Source organism: Diadema antillarum, unplaced genomic scaffold (assembly GCF_040938485.1).
Source record: "Diadema antillarum isolate AM-2024a unplaced genomic scaffold, OU_Dant_1.0 seq00000891_RagTag, whole genome shotgun sequence".
Lineage (NCBI taxonomy): Eukaryota > Metazoa > Echinodermata > Echinoidea > Diadematoida > Diadematidae > Diadema > Diadema antillarum.
The window spans coordinates 1,380,289-1,402,308 of NW_027271755.1; the positions used below are offsets into that span (position 1 = coordinate 1,380,289).

General features: G+C 41.2%; 1 protein-coding gene across 1 annotated transcript in view; it reads left to right on the forward strand.

Moving 5' to 3' along the window:
• Positions 1-2,654: 2,654 nt before the first annotated feature.
• LOC139740933 (axin-1-like) overlaps positions 2,655-22,020 on the forward strand; it is a 45,018-nt gene continuing 25,652 nt past the window's right edge. The window contains exons 1-3 of the mRNA XM_071651518.1: positions 2,655-2,758; positions 9,501-10,483; positions 20,394-20,543. Coding sequence (XP_071507619.1) covers positions 9,657-10,483; positions 20,394-20,543 — 977 coding nt within the window. The 5' untranslated portion in view covers positions 2,655-2,758; positions 9,501-9,656. The remainder of the gene's footprint in view (positions 2,759-9,500; positions 10,484-20,393; positions 20,544-22,020) is intronic.

Consider the following 22,020-nt stretch of genomic DNA (forward strand, 5'->3'; position numbering starts at 1 on the left):
TTGGGGGGGGGGGTCGTTTGTTCTGTATATGATAGGGCCTACGTGAATGCGCGGTAATGAGTGAACGTCAACACGGGTGCTCGTCAAAGATTTAGTTTTTAAGCAGCATGAAAACACATAGGTTGTAATTTGTGGAATGTTTGAAATATGGCCCCTATAGCTAGTATCCGATGTGCTATGCCGCCTGCGTATAAGGGTTTCAACTTCATAAGTTTCGCGCGTTTATACCAGGCCTGATGGAATGAATATACATATCATAATAAGGTGAATGATAGTTGTAAAACAGTGGACTCTTATAAAGATGGCACTGTGGAAACGGAAATGACTATCCAAGCCTATACTGTCGACCTTTAAATGATATGACGATGCACTCATAGGCATACATTATGCATAATGACATAAAAATGAGTATTCCATGTACAAATGGGCATATTATGCATATATATTTATATATGCATTTTCTGAATAAGTCACAGCAATGAAATCAATATGAAACTTCGTGTCGATAGTCATATTTTTAACCCTCAATCATTAAAGGAGGGAAGGACTCATCACAAAGTCGTTGTACTTGCTTTATAATAATGCACAGAATCTTCGCACACCAACAGGAATCGCTGACCGAAAATACCCGACCATATTGCATATGTTGACAGTGGGCTATGAAACCTCTATGACTTCTGTCGACATGTATTTGTCCTTTTTCTTTTCCTCGCGATTCCAGAAAAGTTGGTGCATCTATGCATAGGTCTAATAAGATAGGCCTATTTATACTGTATTTTTGAGACCTGCTCATACTTAAGCTTATGCCTACTTGTACGGGCCCAATATTTTGAGAATTCAGGTGCACTAGTCCAATATTTCTACATAAAAATATTTTGCATTTGCATAATGCAATTCGTTTATTCATGTTATGATGGAAACATGCCGTGACCACTAAAAAAAAAAAAAAAAAAAAAAAAAATGCTTTAAACACTACGAGTATCTACGACTTAAATACCGACCCATTCCGGATATATGCACCACGAGTGAGGCACGAGGTGTTGCGGGTAAACTCGTGGTGCCTGCTTTTGTCCGGGCAGCTTATAGCCGAAGTTGACATCAACACTCCGAGCCTTTTGCGATGACGATTCAATCAGGAATGCGCGTTTTGGCTTTGCCGCGTCGTGAAAACGGATTGAAATTTCGAATGCTGGTCGTTATTCTGAAGGTTCGCTATTCCGAAGGTTCGTTATTCCGAACAAATTCCCTATACCTAGAGGTTCGTTAATCCGAAAATGAAAAAGGGTTCATTTATCCGAAAATCATGTGGCGTTATTCCGAAGGTTCGTTATTCAAAAGATTGGTGAATCCGAAAATGAAATTCGGAACAATGAACCTTCAGAATAACGAATCTTAGGAATAAAGAGCCTTCGGAATAACGAACCTTCGGAATAACGAGCTGTAACCGAAACTAGCGATGAGCGGGGCTCTCTAAAGGCGTGTCCAGATCACATTAAAAGACAGCAAATCTTGCTATGTGGATAGAAGAATAGTCGTTTAATAAGGGAGAGAATGAAAGGGAGAAGGAAAGGACGAAAAAAGAAGTTTATAGCTAATGGAGAATGAGCTTATAATTCAGTATCGGATAGAGTGAAGAGGAGGGAGCAACATGTAAGGAAAAGGGGAGAGAAAGAAATGGTATACAAAATAAAGATAAGTGGTAATCGGAGAAAAAAGGGGGAAGACGAAAAAGAGACAAAAAAAAAGAAAGAAAGAGAAGAGTATAGACTATAGCGATGGGTACGGCTAACAACTAAAACGTTACCGACGAAGTTTACAACCAGTGTAATAAAGTTATACGACCCTACTTCTTCCTCATTGATGGAATGTTGGCCAGCATAGAGAAAAACCGCCCAAACAACATCTTTATAGAGGAGCCAGAGACTTTTAAAAGGCAGCAATTAAAATGGCTAAATATCGGAGGAAGTTATGATAAAACTTCAGCATATGGAAGAGTGGTAATAGCATTCGCACCATTTTGTTTGATAATCGCCGGGTAAAATTCATGGTTAGCAAAAGAAGGGGGGGGGGGGGTGGGGGGTGTAAAGTTGAGGGAGAAATGTTCGGATATTTTTGAAACAAGTATTTCTCGAAGAATATAAAAGAACATCCCCGCGGCAGCGTCGAATGCCATAGGGGTCGGCGGTGTGGTTTCCGATATAGGACATTGCGTTTAAAAGGGAAAAAGGGGTAATTCTCTTGTATCGCAGTACAATGATACAGTATACTGCAGCCACTGAAACGTGTTCTATTTAGTTACGGTCGTCTGAGGGACAAATAATAACTACGGTGTTTTTCTCAGTCTTTTAATGTATTTTTTTAGTATATTTTGTATCGTCAGCATATATCATGATGAAGAGAGCATATCAAATACCAGGTAATAGCAGTAAAGTGGCTATTCACGACCCGCATGTCTTAGCGGTCTGTGAATTTTCAGTGAAGATGGTTTGGACACCCCCGTACCTGAAAATAGTCCAGGTCCATACGAGTTAATGAAGTGCTCGCTGATTGGTGCGGCTTTTCCTTTGTGTTTACGTCACTGCCCTTTGGGAGCTTTTCGGGCGGCGGGCATGTGCTTTGATGTTTCATGCACTTTGCAACACTGAGAAACTGCCCTGGCTTGTAGCCGCAAAGTGACTTGCCAGTTTCATACAATGCAATGGATATGGGAACATCGACGTAATTTTGATCATAGTTACTCCCGTGGAAAGGTGAGAAGGTAAGGTACGTTTGCTGTGTGTTTATTCTTCTATGGAGGATGAGGTGTACTTGAGAATATCATCGGTGCTAGTCTGGTGGTACGTTAGGAAATGTATCTTTACTTTACGGGGCCGGGGTGGGTTTAATTTTGGAGCGAGATATACCCCGCGAGTCCTCCGTGTGCTCTGCGTGCATTGTGCATACAAAAGTTACGTCCTAGCGCCAGCAGTGTGCTTCGTACACACACACACACACAAGCCCACACGTATGGCTCGGTATCGCCGTCCCGTAGCTTTCGCGGGGCCTTTTTCGTTGGATTCCCATTGGTTAGCCCTGTAAAGAGCATCGCATCGCATCGTTTACCGCGGTCGGTTGAGGTTGTGCTTGGGTCGATTATTTGTGTGCAGACGCGTTTGGAAAGGAACAGGCGGTGAGAGTGAAAGAAGAAATATCATCAGTGATAGTCCCATACTGGATGGTAAGCTACTCTTGGATATTTATCACATTGGATATAACTATATAACCCCCGATGTCACTGATGGACTGCAGAAGAAAATAACCGAATCTTGGCGTGTACACACAGCGTGGGATGTCGGCCTTGGAAGACGAGCAGTTTCGAGTCTCGCGCGTGATGTTACACGAGTGCTGTGAAAAATGCACGCTAGTTGTGGTGTACCGTTGTACAGCGTAGTGCCAGTGCAGTGGTGGAGTGTTGATGTGTGTGCATGTGGCAGTAGCAGTAATTTCTGGAGCAGTGGAGGCACACAGTGTAGAGACTGTGCAGTGTACTGAGTATTTATTACCACAAGCACAAGAAGTCTACTGTATTGTGCAGCAACGCAGTTTATTCCTTTATCAGCATTATCAGAGTCATTTGCAAACCCATGTCTAAATATTTGAAGCTCTCTTGAGAGTAGAAATATATAGCCGCATATATGTATTCTGTGATACTGACACTTGTGGGTAGGTTCTGTACCACCACCAGTTTGTGTTGCCATGGTTCATGGATTTTTTGTTGCTGTTGAGTAATGACAATGTGTAACATTAGAATGTAATTTGTCACAAATCATGTAAAAATGGAGAGATTATCATTCCTTTCATGCTTTAGACAAAAAATTCAGACAGTATTCACTCAAGAAAAATATCAGTTCACAATATAATGTGCCAAGGCTTGAGTGCATGTACGTACGGCACATAAATTCAATTTATAATGTCTCGACTCTAGCATTTTGATGTAGACTCATCTTTGCATGGTTACAGCTCTAGTTTCAAACTTGAGCCCAGATAAAACAGACATGGTATTCTGGACACCATTGACAACATTGTAATTCCTGACGCGTAAATCTCTAATAATGACATTCTATACGCATGGGACTTCGCAGACCTGCCTTACTGAGTGATGTATGGGCCGGAAATCACCAAAATGTGACACGAAATTGTAGAAATGCTAAGAAATTCACAGTTCACCTCGGATTTAGAAGAAAATGTCGATAGTTATCACAAGATTTTACTGCATAGATTGTTTAAAATGTTCATGTTGGACCTTTTACCATACAATACATAATTTGAGCCTCATTTGCTGTTTTGCGCTTTGTTATCTGCTTGGTATGAATATGAGGTGAAACACGGCTATGGAAGTGATGAAGATGTTAAAGACATCGATTATTCCATTATGAAAATTGTGTCTAGAATTACATGTGCATATTGTATGTGATTTTGCACCATGCTTAAAGCAACGCTGCCCACTGGCACTGGACCGACAGTCCCTGACCAGTAAAAATCACTATCAGACCAGTAACTTTTCAGGAATATACTGGCCGGTAGAAAAAATATATGGAAAAACTGGGTATCTACTGGTCTGACAGGGACAGGTCGCACCAGTAGAAAAAATGGGTTAGTGTGCATTCCTGCTTTTTGCAGAAAGAATATCTTGGAAGTACATTTTCCTAAAATTACAGTGAATGAATCACATAATTTTGTGAAATTCATCATTTTCAGGACTTTGTAATAGAGGCCTATCTAAGTGTTACTTTTGCTAGAAATTTCATCCTCTTAGGATGGAATTCAGAGCAACAAAAATAAGTGTCCGTAACACAATACAATAATGTTTTTGTCTTGAAGTCGTGTCTGTGCATTGTTTGAGCTCCACAGACTTCTGAATTTTGGCAAGTTCAGATATGTTCAGATATTAAGAAAAAAAAAACAGTGCAGAGAAGTAATGATTGGTTCGTCTTGATGAAGTTATATTCTTCCAAAAGTATAACCAGTCTACTGTATCTTGGAATACTTTCTTTATGCTAGTTGTAGTGTGGAAATTTTCGCTCCATTGAACTAGCACTGAAATAATAACACATTGCTATTTTTAGCAGGATTTTGTCTATGTATAAAGTTACATACGTATATTACAATGACAATTTTGTCTGCCATGTATAAAAATGTGCATTGAAATGAATCCAGTGTGAAAAAAGTGGATTGCACAAAATACAATGTAATCTCAACTGTTACAATGTACGTAATGTAAGTACATACTGTAGCTGTCGTACTACTTTGTATGCTTATGACAAATGCTGCCTGGTCCCATTCATTATTGGTAACTGTAGTTGACATCTTAAAACTTATTCGTAATTACAGTGTTTTATTGAAAGGAAAGCAGTGCAGGATACAGCATGTTATTAGTCAAAAGTATTTTATATTTCACATACATGTGATTTATATCAAGGCTTCATCCAACACTCTCCTCCCAAGACTCTGCAGAACCTCATTGGAATACATGATCCCACAATTGAACATGATCGATGGTAGGGGGAAAAAAATGCCATAGGATTCTTGAAAGAGACCAAAACTGTCATATCAGCACTAGTAGTTTTGAATGTGGACATGTATACAAAAATTGCAAGTCTTAGTTATGTTGTTTTTCCACGAGGAACACTTACATGTACAGTCTATTAAAGGATAAGTTCACCTTCATAGACATGTGGGTTGAGTGAATGCAGCAGTATTGATTAGTAGAACACATCAGTGAGTTTTTGAGGAAAATCGGACAATCCGTTCAAAAGTTATGAATTTTTGAAGTTTCTGCTCAGTCACGGCTGGATGAGAAGACTACTATAGCCTGTGATGCCACATGTGTACAACGATATAAAGAAAGTATCAAGAGAATTCAACATATTTTCCCTTTTCTCGTATTACAAGAGAACACTCAACTTCTCTCTTTCAGAAGGCAAGGGCAATAATATTACCCTTAACATACGTCAGTAACATGTCGAAGAAATGTGCACTTTATTCAAAAAGTAAAGTTTTGTGAAATTCTCTTTTTATTTTCCTTATATCGTACGCACGTGACATCATACACTGTAATAGTCTTCTCTTCCAGTAGTGATTGCACAGATACTTAAAAAATTCATAACTTTTGAACGGATTGTTGGATTTTCCTCAAACTTTCACTGATGTGTTCTACTAATATTGTTGCATTCACTCAATCCACATGTAAATGAAGGTGGACTTATCCTTCAAATGATTTAATGAAGCAGTTTGTATGCAGTTTACAGGCTGTATGCTATCCCAATTTGTTTTGAAAAATTCACACTATAAGAAATTGTATCTGTTGATATGAAGCAAGTGTGGCAAGTAGTGAAGAAGTGGCTTGAGATTACACTATACATTTGGTATACTTGTGCCAAATTTCATTTGTAAGATATTCCTGTTTCCTCAGAATAGGTATTCAAAATTTCTCTGAATTGTGAATCCTGTATTTACTGCATTTGGTATCATCAAGTGACAAAAGCAACAAGTACGTAATAACATTTAAACATAAACACCAAGTGTTTGATCATTAGTTTTAGAGGTGATACACCAGAGAATTTTGTGATATTTTGACATTTTAAGCACCTTCCATATGGGTTAGTTTTTACTCTAGCTGCTTTATATTGTATTATAGGAAACTTTTAACGCTGTTTTTTTTTTTTTTTTTTTTTTTTTTTGGCTGAATGCTTCTTTCATATTCAGATTTGTGTATTTTTACAGAGTTCAATCAGAGCATAATTTTCTGTTTGGTTTTTGTTTTGTTTTTTGGTCAGTGGCTGTGTTTTTAATAGGCTAGTCCCACTTTCTATCCTGTCTTTTCTGAAGACTTGCCATTAGAAAGCATACTACAGGTCTTTTTAACATGAACCAGAATGAATAGATTGACATAATTAGTATCAGTGTGATGATGGAGACAAGAATCACATACAGGAATTGTGTACACACACACACAGGTGCACATGTGGGACTATGCATAATATACAGTACCTGTTCTTGTCCTGCATTGTGCAACTTGTGTGAAAGTCATGTTGTGATGCCATTGAATTGAAAGGTGCAGCCAGTATATACATGTTTGTACTCGCTGGTGATCTCTTTTAAATTTCAACTGTATTCATTTTTGTTTTGTGGCTGCAGAGACAAGTGCTCTTCTATATCCCCAGCCTATTTGCAAAAATAAAATAAGTGATGAAAGAAAATGGTGATAACGACTGGGAACATACTGTGTGTTGTATACCTCGGGTCATATACAAGTACCACATTCTAATTGTCATTATCATCAGTCTCTAGATAATATCCTCATCCTATTTTTTTTATTGATAGAGGCAAGATAGCCACCTTTTAATGCTCGTGATTTGACCAGTGTAAGCTAAGAGATAAGTTTATTAAGGGACAGTCTTATGTTGGGACAAACAGATTATCAAAAAAACTTAATACATATGAAAACACACACATGCAAAGAAACTTTACTCAGCAATGATGTCTTCGTTCCTTATAGGAATGCAGGTGTTTTGAAACCACCTTAAATGTCATTTTTTTATGTTTCGGTGAGCCTGTGTTATGTAGTCAGAGGAAGACAGCAATTGCAGCTTTGTTAATAGAAAGTATAGACTAGAGTTAAAAATTTTACCTCCATTAACCTCCCCCCCCCCCCCCCCCACCACCACCTTTCATAATATTATGCCTAACCCACGACCTTTGACAAAAACATGAACAATCTTGCAGCTAGCCTGCCATGCCAGAAGCTAGGGCTGAGGATTTCTGTGCAACAAAAGGGGGCAGTAGCTATTCAAAGCTCTGCACTGGCCTGCAAGTCTACTATTAAAAGAAGGAGTGAAGAGAAGGGAGAAAGAAATGAGGGGGGAAAAAAGGCCCAGTGAGCCTCAATAGCACAACACAACACATTGAATTGCTTTTGTGAAGGGAGGCAGGGGTACTGAGGGAGAAAGAGCCAGCAGTGAATGGACGGGATCTTAAATTATCATGAGCAGGCCAGATACTCTTTATTGTATACTGCAGGGTTCGGAAGCCGTCCAGAAAGTGAAGGGAATTTTCTCTCTCTCCCTCTCTTCTGCTAAGATTTGAGTAGACAGGCTGTGTGCTTTCTTTCCTTCTGTTTTTTTTTTCCCCCTTCTTCCTCCCTTCGTGAAGGGATGCTACATCGAGAAAGGTTGTATGGAGATTGGATGTGACCTTAATGTATGTTAATAAGATGGCAGCCTTTTCAGTCCACATTTATTATGTATGCTTCAATTCTGTGCATAGCAAATGCACATGTCCACACAGTAACTACCGCCAGCTACATATGTACTCGCCATTCGCGCTCCCACTTGCTTGGCATGTGCAATGGCGGCGGCCGATGCTCGCATTCACTCTGCTTTTCCGGTCGTTGAGTAATGAAAATACGAAGGAGTAGAATTTTTGCGAGGCATGTGTAACCGTATTTTCAGTCGTAGAAAGGTAGATTTTTGCCTTCCTGGCAAGATAATTGTGTAGATGAAATTTTATGGCAAGTTTTTAGCCTACCAGTGAGGACCGACTGTGTTGTGACATGTCTGTGAGAAGTGTGCTTTTGAGAGTGTTAACCATTGCTTTTCTAATACCGTATTTGTGGCGCTGAATGTGTAAATCTTCATATCCACATTCTATGTGTATTGCTTTGGATGTTACAGTAATGCACGCTGTACTATTGTATGTATGTAGGGAATTGGAAAGCAATGAAATCAGCAGTTGGCACAATCCTGTGCATCTACAGCTCTGCAGGAGAAGAGAGTGTTTTTTTGGTGAGAAGTTATGTGCAGTATGATTTTATAGCATTGTAGTACTCTCGATTTGGGGGGGGGGGGGGTGGAGTATGTGGCAAATTACAGGTAAATTTGGAATGCTAGTGGTGGCTGCACTCGGCATATGCCAGAGTTGACCTTTCACCTTGACTGGCAAATCTCAAAATGGCGCGTTTTGTTGAGGGTAGATTGCTTGGGTTTAGTGGCTTTACTTGGCAGTCTAAAGATTTGGGGAGAGAAAAAAAAAGTTTGAACTGTGGACTTATGCTGCAAAGGAACCCACTTCTCTGTTAAAATCACGCTTTTCTTGTATGTGTGTTATAAATATTGTGAAATTTTTTTGTCTAGAAAGGTTTCTCTTGATATGTACCAGTGAGGTTTTATGGAGTGTTGATTTGGAATTTTCTTCGATATTCCTATGCTTTGTTTTTTTAACATTTGAAGTACATTGGGCAGAGCATTTGTGTGAAATCCATTGCATTTCATTTTGCTATTTCATGTTATTCGAATCCATTCTGTTGTATTTGAATTTAGAATGAAAAGAATGAAGTGATGTGCTATGTAGAACACTGAACACATACCGCAAATACTCAAGGAGGACATGCTAATATTACTAAGAATATGTATGGCGATGGTTTCTTTATAATAATTACTACATTTTCCTTTGTGTTTTTGCAGGTAGCTCCTTGAACGGCAAAACACTGATACCAACTTGAGGCCCAGGTCACATCTGGAGAGTGTGGAATTCACTCCTTCAGGCGGCCAAGGATGGAGCCAGGATCATTGCTATAGCAGGGACTTCATCGACCGCGAAAGGAATGGTGGCCAACCAACATGAGTTTGTCTGTGTTTAGGTACTTGGCTGACAGTGGGGGAAGCCAACTGAGCGAGCGCCCTCCCGTCCCGGGTGAGGAGACGGAGGACCGAGGGAGTGTGTCCTCCTCCATCAAGAGCGGAAAGACCAGCGACCACTCAGGCGGGACCCCGCGGCGATCCAACCTCGTGAAGGACACCAAGGAAGGGACGCAGGATGAGGCACCGCTGGGGTTCGAGCCGGAGGGGTCAGCCTCCATCACCCCGCCGTACACGAGATGGACCGAGTCCCTGCACGCCCTGCTCGCTGACGAGGACGGGATCCAGCTCTTCAAACACTACCTTGTCCAGGAGAACGCGGAGAACCCGCTCATGTTCTGGCTTGCCACTCAGGGATTCAAGAAGAAGCCGAACAATGACCCCGTCCGGGCCGACCTGGCGAAGTTGATATATCGGAGATTTATTAAGAAGGACGGCCAGCAAGTCGTCCGGCTAGAGACTGCGACCCGGAACCATGTCGCAGATTGTATCAGGACAAACTCTGTCAACAGCAACCTCTTTGATGCCAGCCAGGCGGAGGTGGAGCAGTACATGCGAGAGACTTCTTACCCCATGTTTCTTAAATCGGATGTTTATGTGCAATATGTGAACAATGGTGGCGTGAGCCCGAAGAGTTCAGAAGGCTGTTCAAGCAATGCCAGCAGCAGCCATCACGCACACACAGGGTATCTTCCAACGCTCCACGAGGACGCGGAACTCTCAGACCTCCCGGCGCCGGGCTCCCTGACGGCTGACATGCTGTTCAGGACATCGCACCACAGGCAGCATATAGAGAAATATCAAGAAAGGTTGGTACATAGAGAATACCAATTCGTATTTCACATAGGAAGTTATGGTACATAGAGAGTAACGATTCACATCTCACATCAGAAGTGAAGGAAATTGTGGCAATGGGATCCAGTAGATTCCTCGTGGACTTCCAAGGTGTCATTGAGACACACCTGTAATTGTTACTGTACCCTGTTTTGCTTTAGTTTTGCAGCAGATCAATACATTTCTGGTACCCAGCACCTTCAGAAAATGAACATACAGGTGCATTGCCTGTGAATAATCTGGACAACTAACACATTAGAATATGAGTTTTGTAGAGTTGGGTCTAGGTCTAATCAGTTGGAAAGGATGCACTGTATTAAAATAATGCTTGAATGTTAGTTCAAGATACCACTGAGAGGGAAGGGTCAAATCTAACTGGCACTAAGAAACGGTAAAAGTCAAAATTGGATGTAAAGAAAAAAGTCATGGAATTTGCGTTATCACAAAAACAGTCAAATTTCTCACCACCAAACATGCAACATACAGTGATGATGCAATTGAGTAATTATTTTCCTACTGACCTGCACACGATCTGTCTTTTCTTTTTTCTTTTACTGAACTCATAAAGTAAACATTTGAATTGCATTTAAGATATAATGTTACAATGTTTGTGGCAAACATGATTTTTGTATTTTTGAAAGAAGAGGGAAAATTTTGAGGTAGCAACATTGCCTACAGTGTATCTATCCTTGCATAATGTGACTGGGATCAATAGTAGTCTGCACTGAAAAACACTACACATGTACATATGGAAGTTCCTGTTACTTTTATGCTTCATGTTCAGTTTTTATGAAATTTCCACCATTCTGTGGGTTTGATTTTATAATTGACGGCAATATTGAATGTCATTCGTACGGTGTGCTTTCACCCTCTGATGACGTGAAGCTCATCTCAAAAGAAAACTTCAGAGCATTGCATTGGCAAGAAGATGTTGGGCTGTCTGTGGCGTGAGCATAACCTTTTCTCTAGCTTCGATGCTGATGTCTTTTGAGATGTCAGAGTGTGTACGTTGTTGTAACACAGTCTTTCTTGCAGTGGAATTTGCCCATGTATTCGCCTAATGATGGCCCTTGTCCTTTCCTATCGGTTCCCCCGTCCTTGGGCATCAATTGTTTGCGATGAAGTCACCTATTAAAGACACGAAAGTTTCATCACTCGCATCTGATGGAAATCACATATAAAAGAAATTGACTTACAGTTATGATGCAGGTGGACGCTGCCACATTTCTTTACAAGGCAACCACAGAATCCCAATTATGGATGTTCGCCAACTGTTAAGCAAAGGCAAAGTCCTCAGACAATGGGCAGAAACTCCAATAGCTGCAGCGATTCGGCCGAAAGAGAATTTCTTTATTTGATTCGATTCAATTTGTGAGAAGAATTGGGGCTTTGCATTGTGCTGTATGCCTTACAGGCAAGTGCACTTGAGTTGGCTTGTGTAATTTCCTTTCTTTCCGTTGTCCATACCAGGAGAAGCTGGTGCTACATTGTGTATTTGTGTGTGTGTTTATCTGAATTTTGAGAAGGAGCGCTGTTAGCTTCTTGTGAATATACATTTGTATGCTAGCATAAAGACTTGTATCTCTCTATATTATTTTATTTGATTAAAGATCTGCCAAATGAAGAGTGGCAATGATTGTGTTGGTTGCAATTAATTTTATTTGGGAGGGGGCGGGAGGGGAGTTATGCTTTGTTCAAAAAGGTACACTATACATGTAGCTTTGACATGCACATAGGCAATATGGAGGTTTTTCTTACATAGGCAATATGGAGTTTTTCTTTCGACCCAAATGCACTTCAATGGCAGCATTAGGCGTTCTAGATTTGTATCGCTCGTAAAAAAACTGGCAGCGGGAAAGCTTGCAGTTGTCGTCGTCATCGACTGAGTTGTCGTGCTCTGCTTGCCTCACGACACCAGAAAACTAATAATGGTTGTGAATCTCCCACTGGTGGCATATACCCACACTGTTTATGTACTGTGATAACAACCGCCCTTGATGGGGAGACCAACTTGCCGGTTGTTTCTCTTCTCCGTCCAATCTAATTTAACCGCATTCTACACGGTCATGCACTGCCTACGACCCCTCACTGTACTTCTCAATGCTCGGTACCCCCCCCCCCTTTTTTTTTTCTCTCAAACTCTCTCTCTCTCACGCTCTGTCTCCTTGGCGGCCGATTGTCCGGAGTCTGACCATCCTTGTCTTATGGTCACTGCTCATTTCAGGCAGTGGCAGATGGAATATGTGGGGAAACATCTGCCCTACCTTGGTTGAATACTGTGGATGCTATGCTGCTGACTACCAATTCCGCCTTCACAGTCATATATTGTGGTGACATTGCTTTTTGCAATTAGCTGCCATGGAAGACACATACACACCATGTACCTGTGTAAGTGTTCTTCACAGCTAGATGCATCAGTTCCAGAAACATGCAATGGTGTATGAATTGATGTTGGATATAGAGGTGAGCACAGATAGTCAAGAATTGAGCTCACCATATGACACATTCATCCTCGGATTGAATTCTTTCCATGCCCTGTGCCTACAACATGTAAGCCTAGGTGTGGCTCTGTGTGCCAGGGCACTCTATTTTTAATTTCATTTTTTTTTTTTCTTTGTTGACATGCACTTCCCATGCCGTTTATTCTTCCTGTCATAAATTGTGTAAATATAGACTGTGTTTATGTTATGCATATTAATACACATTTATATGGGGAGGAGTGGAACAAGCCAACAAGAGGCGGCGGCAACGTGCCCCCCAATAAATTGTAGTTGATCGCTCTCCTTGAGGAGAAGGGGGCCTAATCCGTTGAGGTTGATTCCAGTAACGCATCGTTTGTCATTAACTCTTGGTTGTTGAGATCAAGTGGAGGAGGCAAACATAGAATGGTTCAGTCTACAAAGGTAGTCTTTCCGGTGCGGACACCACTGGACACACCACTGGACATCATGTTGGTGTAGGCTATTCTGCCGTGACTACCGAGATGGCATTTTTTTTCTCTTCCATCCTTTCTGCCGGTATATGTTTAGTCTGATAATCAGTGCGCTGTCCACAAGACACTTGATTTCTGACTGTTGTGCGGCCTCCTGGAAGAAGTCCAGTGTTTGTTTGTTTTGTTTTGTTTTGTTTGTTTTTTGGCAGAATGTTGAAAGGAGTGTTGTATAGGCCTATAATGTAGCATTGTGTGCGGGCATTGCGCTATTCACCTTCATAAATTATTTGCCCATAGTTCAAAGAACATCACACTTTCCTTGGGATTCGGTGTGTAGAAAAAATATGGCTACAAATTCAAAATTTTTGAAGTGCTCAAGCAAGATTAAATGAAAACTATTTCCTTGTGGCAGTTTCTATTAAAAAAAAGATGAAAATAAAAGCAGGACTGCCAGGTTTTCTACAGAATTATAGTAAAGTTTTAATGCTGTATTTTTTTTTTCAATTTTGATTAGGAGAGCTGTTAAAGGGATGGTACAGTATTGGTGGAGATGAAAATTGGGCTTTAACTTTTTTTTGCGAGATACCAAGAAAACACTTAAGAAATAGTACAGAGCATACCATTTTGAAAGGAATTCAAAGTTTATTTGATAAAAATCGGGTTTGGAATACCTGAAACGTCCAAAAATAAAGTAAAACAAAACGATCGTAATAAAGTGTGGGTCTCACACTTTATTAGGATCGCTCTGTTTTGGATATCTCGGTCATTTCAAACCCAATTTTCATCAAATAAACATTCAATCCTTCTTGGAATTACATGCTCTTTCATATTTCAGAGGAGATTTCTCACTATCCCCCCCAAAAAAAAAGAAAAAAAAATGATAAAAATGTGAAGTTAAGTCTCACCAAAACTATACGATCCCTTTAAATGAAGAATGACTGCACTACATTTTCATTTAAAGGACAAAGTGATATGTAGGACTGTACTGGAAATCTCAGTGTCATGATGTGTTCAAGGCTCCTATACTATGTGATTATTTATTTCAAATCTCTACTGTTACTATCGTTCACAAACTATTTGATCAGTGCCAGGCCCGAGCCTGGCACGGGCCCTTTCGGCCTGGCCCATTCATAAACACAAAATTTTATGACTTAGCTCGAGCCTGGCCCAAGCCAAGAGGGTTACTGAAAGGGGTATATAGGTCTTCCAAAGAAAAGTAGAGGAACCCCCTGAGCTCACATATTATTAGTTAAAAGGAGAGAAGTCTGTGGCAGAGGCCAAGATGCCAAGATATGACCCTTTGGGTCTGATGATTAGACTAAGGAGATACCTTTTGTGTAGTTTACTGCCATGCTGTTCAGGGGGTACTGTTTGCTCTAGAACTGCATCACTTCCAAGGGGTTTACATTTGGGTTCTGTTATGTAATAGTGATAACAAATTATTAGGACCTTCAGTTTAGGGGTTGCAGATTTGTGAAGAGGATTGCTGTGACCCTTTTTTTCTCCCCTTTTTCTTTCTTTTTTTTTTGTGCGCGTAATACCATTGATTCACCAAATTTCTTTTTACGGCCACGGGTCTACAGTATATGGCCAAAATCAGAATGTGCTTTATAGATCTATTTTGATGGGGGTAAGAGGGGAGTTGATAAGAGCGATTTCTGTTGAGTGTCATAGTTGATGATCTACAAATGGCGTATTTCTCTATCAAAGTCATGGACCCGTAGGTCCATTATCAAAATACTCCTACAACAAACAGGCTGTGAATGCATTTTCTGTTTTGTTCAAAAGTCACACACATACACATGTCATCATACTTGTGTTGTGAGAATGATTGTTCAGTCAAAAAAAAAAATGTTTGAGATGATGGAGCTGTATGTTATGTGTGGTACGTGCAGTTCTGTGCGGTTCTCTGGCGCTTCGAGCGGGTCGGTGAGAGTGCGTCCCAAACACGCTGGAGTGGTGCATTCTGATAAATCAAACATATATCGCAGCCACCACCAGTAAATGGAACGTCGAGTTTGCAGCGAGTGTGCACACTCTCAAGTGGTGTGGAATGTGGGTGCATGCACATATTGACGTAGTACATTGAAAATAAACAATGGGAAGTTACTGCCTTGAATGTCACCTTTACCATGCTTTTTCTGCTTCCGTTGATGATTGTTTATACTATAGACAGACTTCATGGGCTTAGATAATGTGAACTTGATTCATTCTTTGCCCCCCCCCCCAAAAAAAAAAAAAAAAAACAGATACAAAGAAGAACACGTCCATGAGCACTTGTGCACAATGTCGCGACTGTTCAGAAACAAGGTGTACCAACCTACAATGTATGATACAAAAAAAAAGGAACAGATGACAAATTACCCTTTCTGTAGTAGTCACTTTGGTGACAAAAGTTTGGTTTAGTTAGTATTGTTTTGCTCTGTCATGTCAGAGCAGTATTATTTCTTGGAAAAGAATGTGGTATATCAAGCATTAGCTTTTATTACTGGTCATGAAAAATCAGAGCGTGTCAAGATAAAACAGAGTGCTCATTCTGTCTGTAATGCCATGGGGTATGCAAAGTGATTCCAAGAGCCTATAAAAATGTGAAGAGATAAATTGTATGCATGTGGGTATATAAACAGGTGAAAATATAAGCATTTTATCCTTCAGTTTCATCCTGAGCGATGCTTCGTCTGAAACTACCCCAGTGAACACAATAACCCCCGAGTGATATACCCAGTTGACTGACGCCATGCTTTTTCGAGGCAGATTCCATAGTATTTCTGCCCCAAGTTTTGATTGGCTTTCGTCCAGTTTACCAATCAGTGGTATACCAGTGAGGCCGGATTGGTGGTCTTCTGTTATAGTCTTGTGCACCAGCCTTCTAGGTCTACACAAGTGAACACATTATGCAGTGAGTAATTCTCTATGAAATGTAATGAATGCCTAAAAGGGTTTTGCGATAAGTTACAGTATTAATAATGGATGATTGTTATGGATATACTTCCAAAGCATTTACTTGCCATTATTATCATTAGTCCTTTTTTATGAACACTTATTTTACATTTGATAAACAGTCTTGTTTTGGATTATTAGAATTGATTAGATGCTGCCGAGGTATGCATGGTACAATCTACTTAATTTGACGTTGCAATTAATGAATGGATTTTTGTGAGAGAGAGGGGTTATAATTTCCCTGCGTTTGTGTGCACCTTACTCTCAGCGTTGAAGGGTCTGGTAACTGGAGTCTAGCGCCATTTCTGTCTTCCTGTGCGTACATCACTGACCCTGTAATGAAAGGGGGCATTCGTGACTAGATTCACTTCTGTGGAGCAATTCTGCCTCGGGAATTATTGCGCGTCTTGCAGGACAGTGAGGAATGGGAGAAAATGCAGCCGTATTTAATGGGTGAAAAATGTAAGACGTTTGGACCTGCTGCTGTCTTGTTATTGGTCAGACATCTTGAATTTTGGCCAGCGCCAGTTTTCACTGCTGAGTGGAGACTCGAGTCTTGATTGCTGTGATTTGCATGCAGATTAATTTCCGTGTTTTGGAAACCTTCAATGCAAAATGGTGAAGTGCTCAATCTCGTGTGTGTAAATTAATGCTCATGCTTTATGAATGAAAATGTTTAAGGCCACAGTGATAAAAAGGCAGGGTAGTTAACAGTTACCTTGTACAAATCCACCCAAATGCATTTATCTTTCTAGAAATGATTTCATGTATTAAAGGCAGTCTCAATAATCAGATGACCATTCACGTTAGGTGTTTACATGCATGTGTAATGATGAGTATCACAGTGTGATATGTAGGTATATTGATTAACATAGGCATACTAGATAAAGGATCTTACGTTATTTGGTCATCTGCAGTTTAGCATGAATTTATTTTACCTGTGTGCTTGTGGGAAATGGGAAGAATTTACAAGAAATCTTTTACATTGAAACTGATTGAATTCATCAATATTTTGGTACTTATTTTGGCGGTCATTCCTGACGTGAACCTGCAGTGAAATGAAGATTATTGTGAGCGCACTTGGAGCTAAACACAGAAAGTCACTCCTTTGAGGTATTAAAATATTTAGCAAGAGAAGTGAACACTGCAATTCCAGTCTCGATGCACTGAGATGCGAACTGTGTAAAGTGAATAGCAACTGGAAGTCAAGTGGAGCTATGATGGAAAGAGGGGTGGGGATGGGGGATTGGGCACAGTTTGAAATTGCCAGAGAAGAAGTTAGGCGGAAGAAAATGAGAAAATGGTGTCCCACAGAGCATTTGTGTGGTCCTGGCCCCCGAGATCACACGGCAGTCGGACTTTGTCTAAACAGCGACCAAACGAGAAAAGGGGCTTGCTTTGCGCAGAGGACGAACATTTTTGGGGTTCCCTGCTTGTAGGAGGCCAGAATTAATTTTCTGTGACCCTGAGGCTATGTAACAGCTCCGAGAGAGAGCGAGTGTGTGTCTCCCCCCCCCCCCCCTCCCCACCCGCATCGCGCCTTTTTGCTGCGTGCCATCATTCGCACTTGGCCGTGGTAGATTTTTTTTTTTCTCTTCCCCTCTGTGAGGTTCGAAAGGAGCTGAACTGCACTGTATGTTGAGTTGTGAAAAATGAATGAGCAAATAATGTGCATGGTTATTAAACATGTGTAGGAGTTTATTCATTTTGAGTCTTGATAATCCAAAGTATAACTCGGTAGTGCAGAAGATATTGTTTGCGATTCATTGAATGAAGGCCTCTTCAAATCTCGAGTGTCATAGGATCATTCTGATGTATGGTGTGTAGAGAAGGCTCACTGCCTGACTCACACTGATGTGTATTTGTGGGACTAGGGAAAGCTAACGAAAGCATAGATTTATGATTTTATTTGTTGAAATCAGAATTTTTTTTTCTTTATATGGCACGGTTTTTGCCTTTACCAGAAGGAATGCCTTTCCAGCGATGAAGACGATATTGCAACCATTTGTTCTCTTGCTCTTTATAGGATGTGGAACACCTTGCGTGATGTAACCCTAGTGCGCACAGCAAAAAGAATGATGCCATATGTGCATGAAGGCCCACTCTTCCTGATAGAAGTATAGTTCCATATCTACAATATGTATGCTCTTAGACAACCTGGTACGTGTGTGTGTGTGTGTGTGTGTGTGTGTGAAAGTGAGTGTTCCTCTCTCAAGTTCAGAACATCAGCTCTGCATAATTCTGTATGCGGATGTGAGAAAGTCACCTACACATGTACACTGAACCCGGGATGAGCCTCGTGTTTCAAGAAAAATAAGGAATCAGAGCGGTGTGGACAGGGAGCCTTCCCCCAGGACCCCTCCCTGTGAATGCGAGGAGAGGATAGCGTTGGGCTGTAGGACTTCCACCAGCCTCATTTTTCCCCTTTTTATTATAGTTCATTTGACCTTTGACCAACGGTACTGGAATGTCCAAACAAAGTGCCATTTGCACATATGCAGAACTCAGTATCAGTTGCTTGTGTTTTAGTCTCGGGTTCAGACCCTCCACAGCAACGCAACATATTTGGGGGTATTGTGCCTTGTTCTTGCTGTTGTCTTTTTTACTTGTGTTTGATAGCAATCAGCTTGAATGCAAGTGCATCAGATCCCATTTTATTCTAGAGTTGAGACTTTGTAACTGGCTCTTTGACAGTTTCACCCATGATGTTTACTTTACTCCCAGTGCTCAATGAAGAAACTTGTAAAGCTCAAATGAGTTAAAGGCACAATTCCAGTATTGCATTCTATACAATTAAATACCTGCTAAAGAACAAATTGATTTAGTGAATTTCAGCTTTTGCTCCTGCAGTATGTAATCCTCTCCTTGTGCAGAAATGGGTCTGAAAGTTAGGACTACATGTCCAGAGACCATTGGAGTAGTGAGGGTATAGGGAAATAAAGTAAATACGGTATTTGATTCCCAGCTAGCTAGCTGTGTGAGGGGTGTTCGTTCGGTAAGGCTAGCCTTGTTGTAGTGTGGCTGGCCGTGGTCAGGTTGTGTTTGCTTGTCCTAAATGGATTGGTCAGATAGGGCCAGAGAGGGGGCTGTGCATTCCTGGGATTGTTGGAAATGAAATTTGGGGCATCGGATTGGGCAAACTCTGCCCCCGGGGCCAAATTGTACCATTCAATGGGCTAGTACTGCTTCGCCTCCTCTGGTGCTCATCGACAATTTTATGGCTGTGATACCTGCCAACTTTGCACTCCTATGTATGAGCATTAACCTTGTTAAAAACTCATTTGTGGCTTATGATAAATGTACTCAAGCTTTGCTAATACCTCTGATATGGCTCCGCAATAGGAATGATCACATTCTTATTTGAAATGACTGGCCATTTAAGCTTTCCGGTGAAGAAGAAATGTTGAACTGTGGATGGTGCACTTTCATAAAAGCGAGGAGGTCACAGATTATATTTTCGTGAGATGTTTGCACGACTTGACATCCAGGCTATCATAGCGCACTAATGCCTGTTCGTTCATTCCGCCAGTGCATCAGGTGGCGATATTTTCACCATGTCAAATTCACGGTCCAACAGTGATTTGTGAAATTGGCGAAAATTTCACCCTTGCTGAAATAGCAGCTTTTACACTACGCAATGCTCATTTCCTCGTCTTCAGTAAATCTTACAGAGTCATAATTGATGAAATCAAATTGCTTACAAGTAGTAGTGTATGACACCACTTTTTTTTTTTAATTCCTTCATTAGCCTCTGGCACATACGTACTAACATAACAGTAGTAGGGTGGATTTTCATTTTCAGCTGGTGAATGTATGCACAGTAGTAAAGTTTCACTGCGTCTTTATATTGAATGGTGATGTATTAATACCTTTTTATTTATGGTGTTTGCAGCTGGTGAATGTATGCACAGTAGTAAAATTTCACTGCATCTTTAATAAATGGCGATGTATTCAATCGTTTTTCTCTTATGACATTTTTCCATCATTTCTTCCTTCCCTCCTTGGCTGCCCAGGTTGTACCCAGGCCTGATGGGTGCGCAGAACCCCTACCATCCGGGGTGTGCCGCCATCGCCCCTGCTACCTCAAACAACGACTCCGAGCTGCAGTCACTCAGCAGTGATGCCATCTCTGACGACACCATGTCCCTCACAGACTCCAGCGTGTAAGTAGTTTGTGTTTCTAGAAAGGGTCATTTGGACCCATTTTTTTCTCTTTTTTTTTTCTTGGTCTTTTTTTTAGGGTAATCTTTGGATTGAAAGAAACCAGAAGGAAAGTTCACAGGTTTTGTGCAAGAAGCAGACCTTGTCAAATGGGAAGTAGTGTTTGATGATTTAAACTTTGATGGCTTGGTGACTGTGTTTTTTTGAATTTAGTATCCAATTCATGTCAGTGGTTTTTATCTACGAGACATACAAATGTAGAAGGAATATTTACAGAAAGCGGCTAATTCACAAAAATGATTCCCTTCTTGTTAGGTGTAATCTTCTTCATCAATCAAGAGAATGAGAATAAGAATGAATTGCAAACAACAGGGTAGGTGTGACGGTCTCTTCAAGGCCAATACTGCTAGTTCTGTGTGGATATCAAGGTAAGACCCCCTTTACTTCAGCACTGTGCTAGCCCCTGGTAGGAGCATCCTTACCCCCGTGCCGATAATTGTATGCATGTGTGATTCTAATGAGAGTGAGATGCCATATTGGGCACCCAAATGAGTTGATCCTGAATAGAAAGCCGCGCTCTCTCTCCCACTATCTCTCTCTCTTTTTTCCTGGGTCAGCCTCTTGATGAGCTAAGCCGCTGTCAGCTATCCTAATGACTGCGGTAACCACATCCAATTTTGGAGTACTCGGAAAAACGATGCTGCTAACAGGACCAGAAAGAGAAGAACAAAATAATGCAGAGCGCCGACACACACACTCACGCGTGCGCGCACACACAAATGTGCGTGCACACACCCATGAACCACGTACAACATGTAACACGGATCTGTGTGTGTGTGTGTGTGTGTGTGGCTGCATTGTGTGTAGCAGCGTTGGTAATTGTGCAGTTTAAGAGCTGTGGCTGTATTTGGATGCAAACGAGCCTGGTGGCGGCAAGAAATTGATGAAAGGGATAGGAAAAAGCGGGTGGGGGGGGGGGGTGGGAGGGGTTGAATAGGAAGGAAGAGAGAATACAGAGAAGGGGGAAGGAAGGGGTGAAAGAGGAGCAGGAGGAATGAAAAGAGGTAGCCATTGTGCTCAAACGCTGGTTTTACTGGTCGCACTTGCGCCCGTGAGCGGAAGCAGTGCACAAACACCTTGTTATGGATAATCATATCAACAAATGCAGAGCTTGCCGAATCTTTCACAGTCCACCTCCCAGCTAACCCACTAATTCTATCCGTACCCAGTCATTTATGACAATGTGATTATCATAATCAGAAGGAGGGGGGTAAAGTAAGAAGAGAGAGAGAAGAGTAAAAGGGTTGTGGAGGAAGAGGATGAAGTCAGGAGGGAGGGGGATGTTATCCTCCCTTGCCGACATGTTTGTAAACTGTTTTGTGGGGAGCTCGCCGCGGCCTCAGCTTTACACCCATTTACGCCATTGTGCGCAGCTTGTTAAGCTCCCGAATCAAATTTTCATCCAGGCGGGTCGGCACT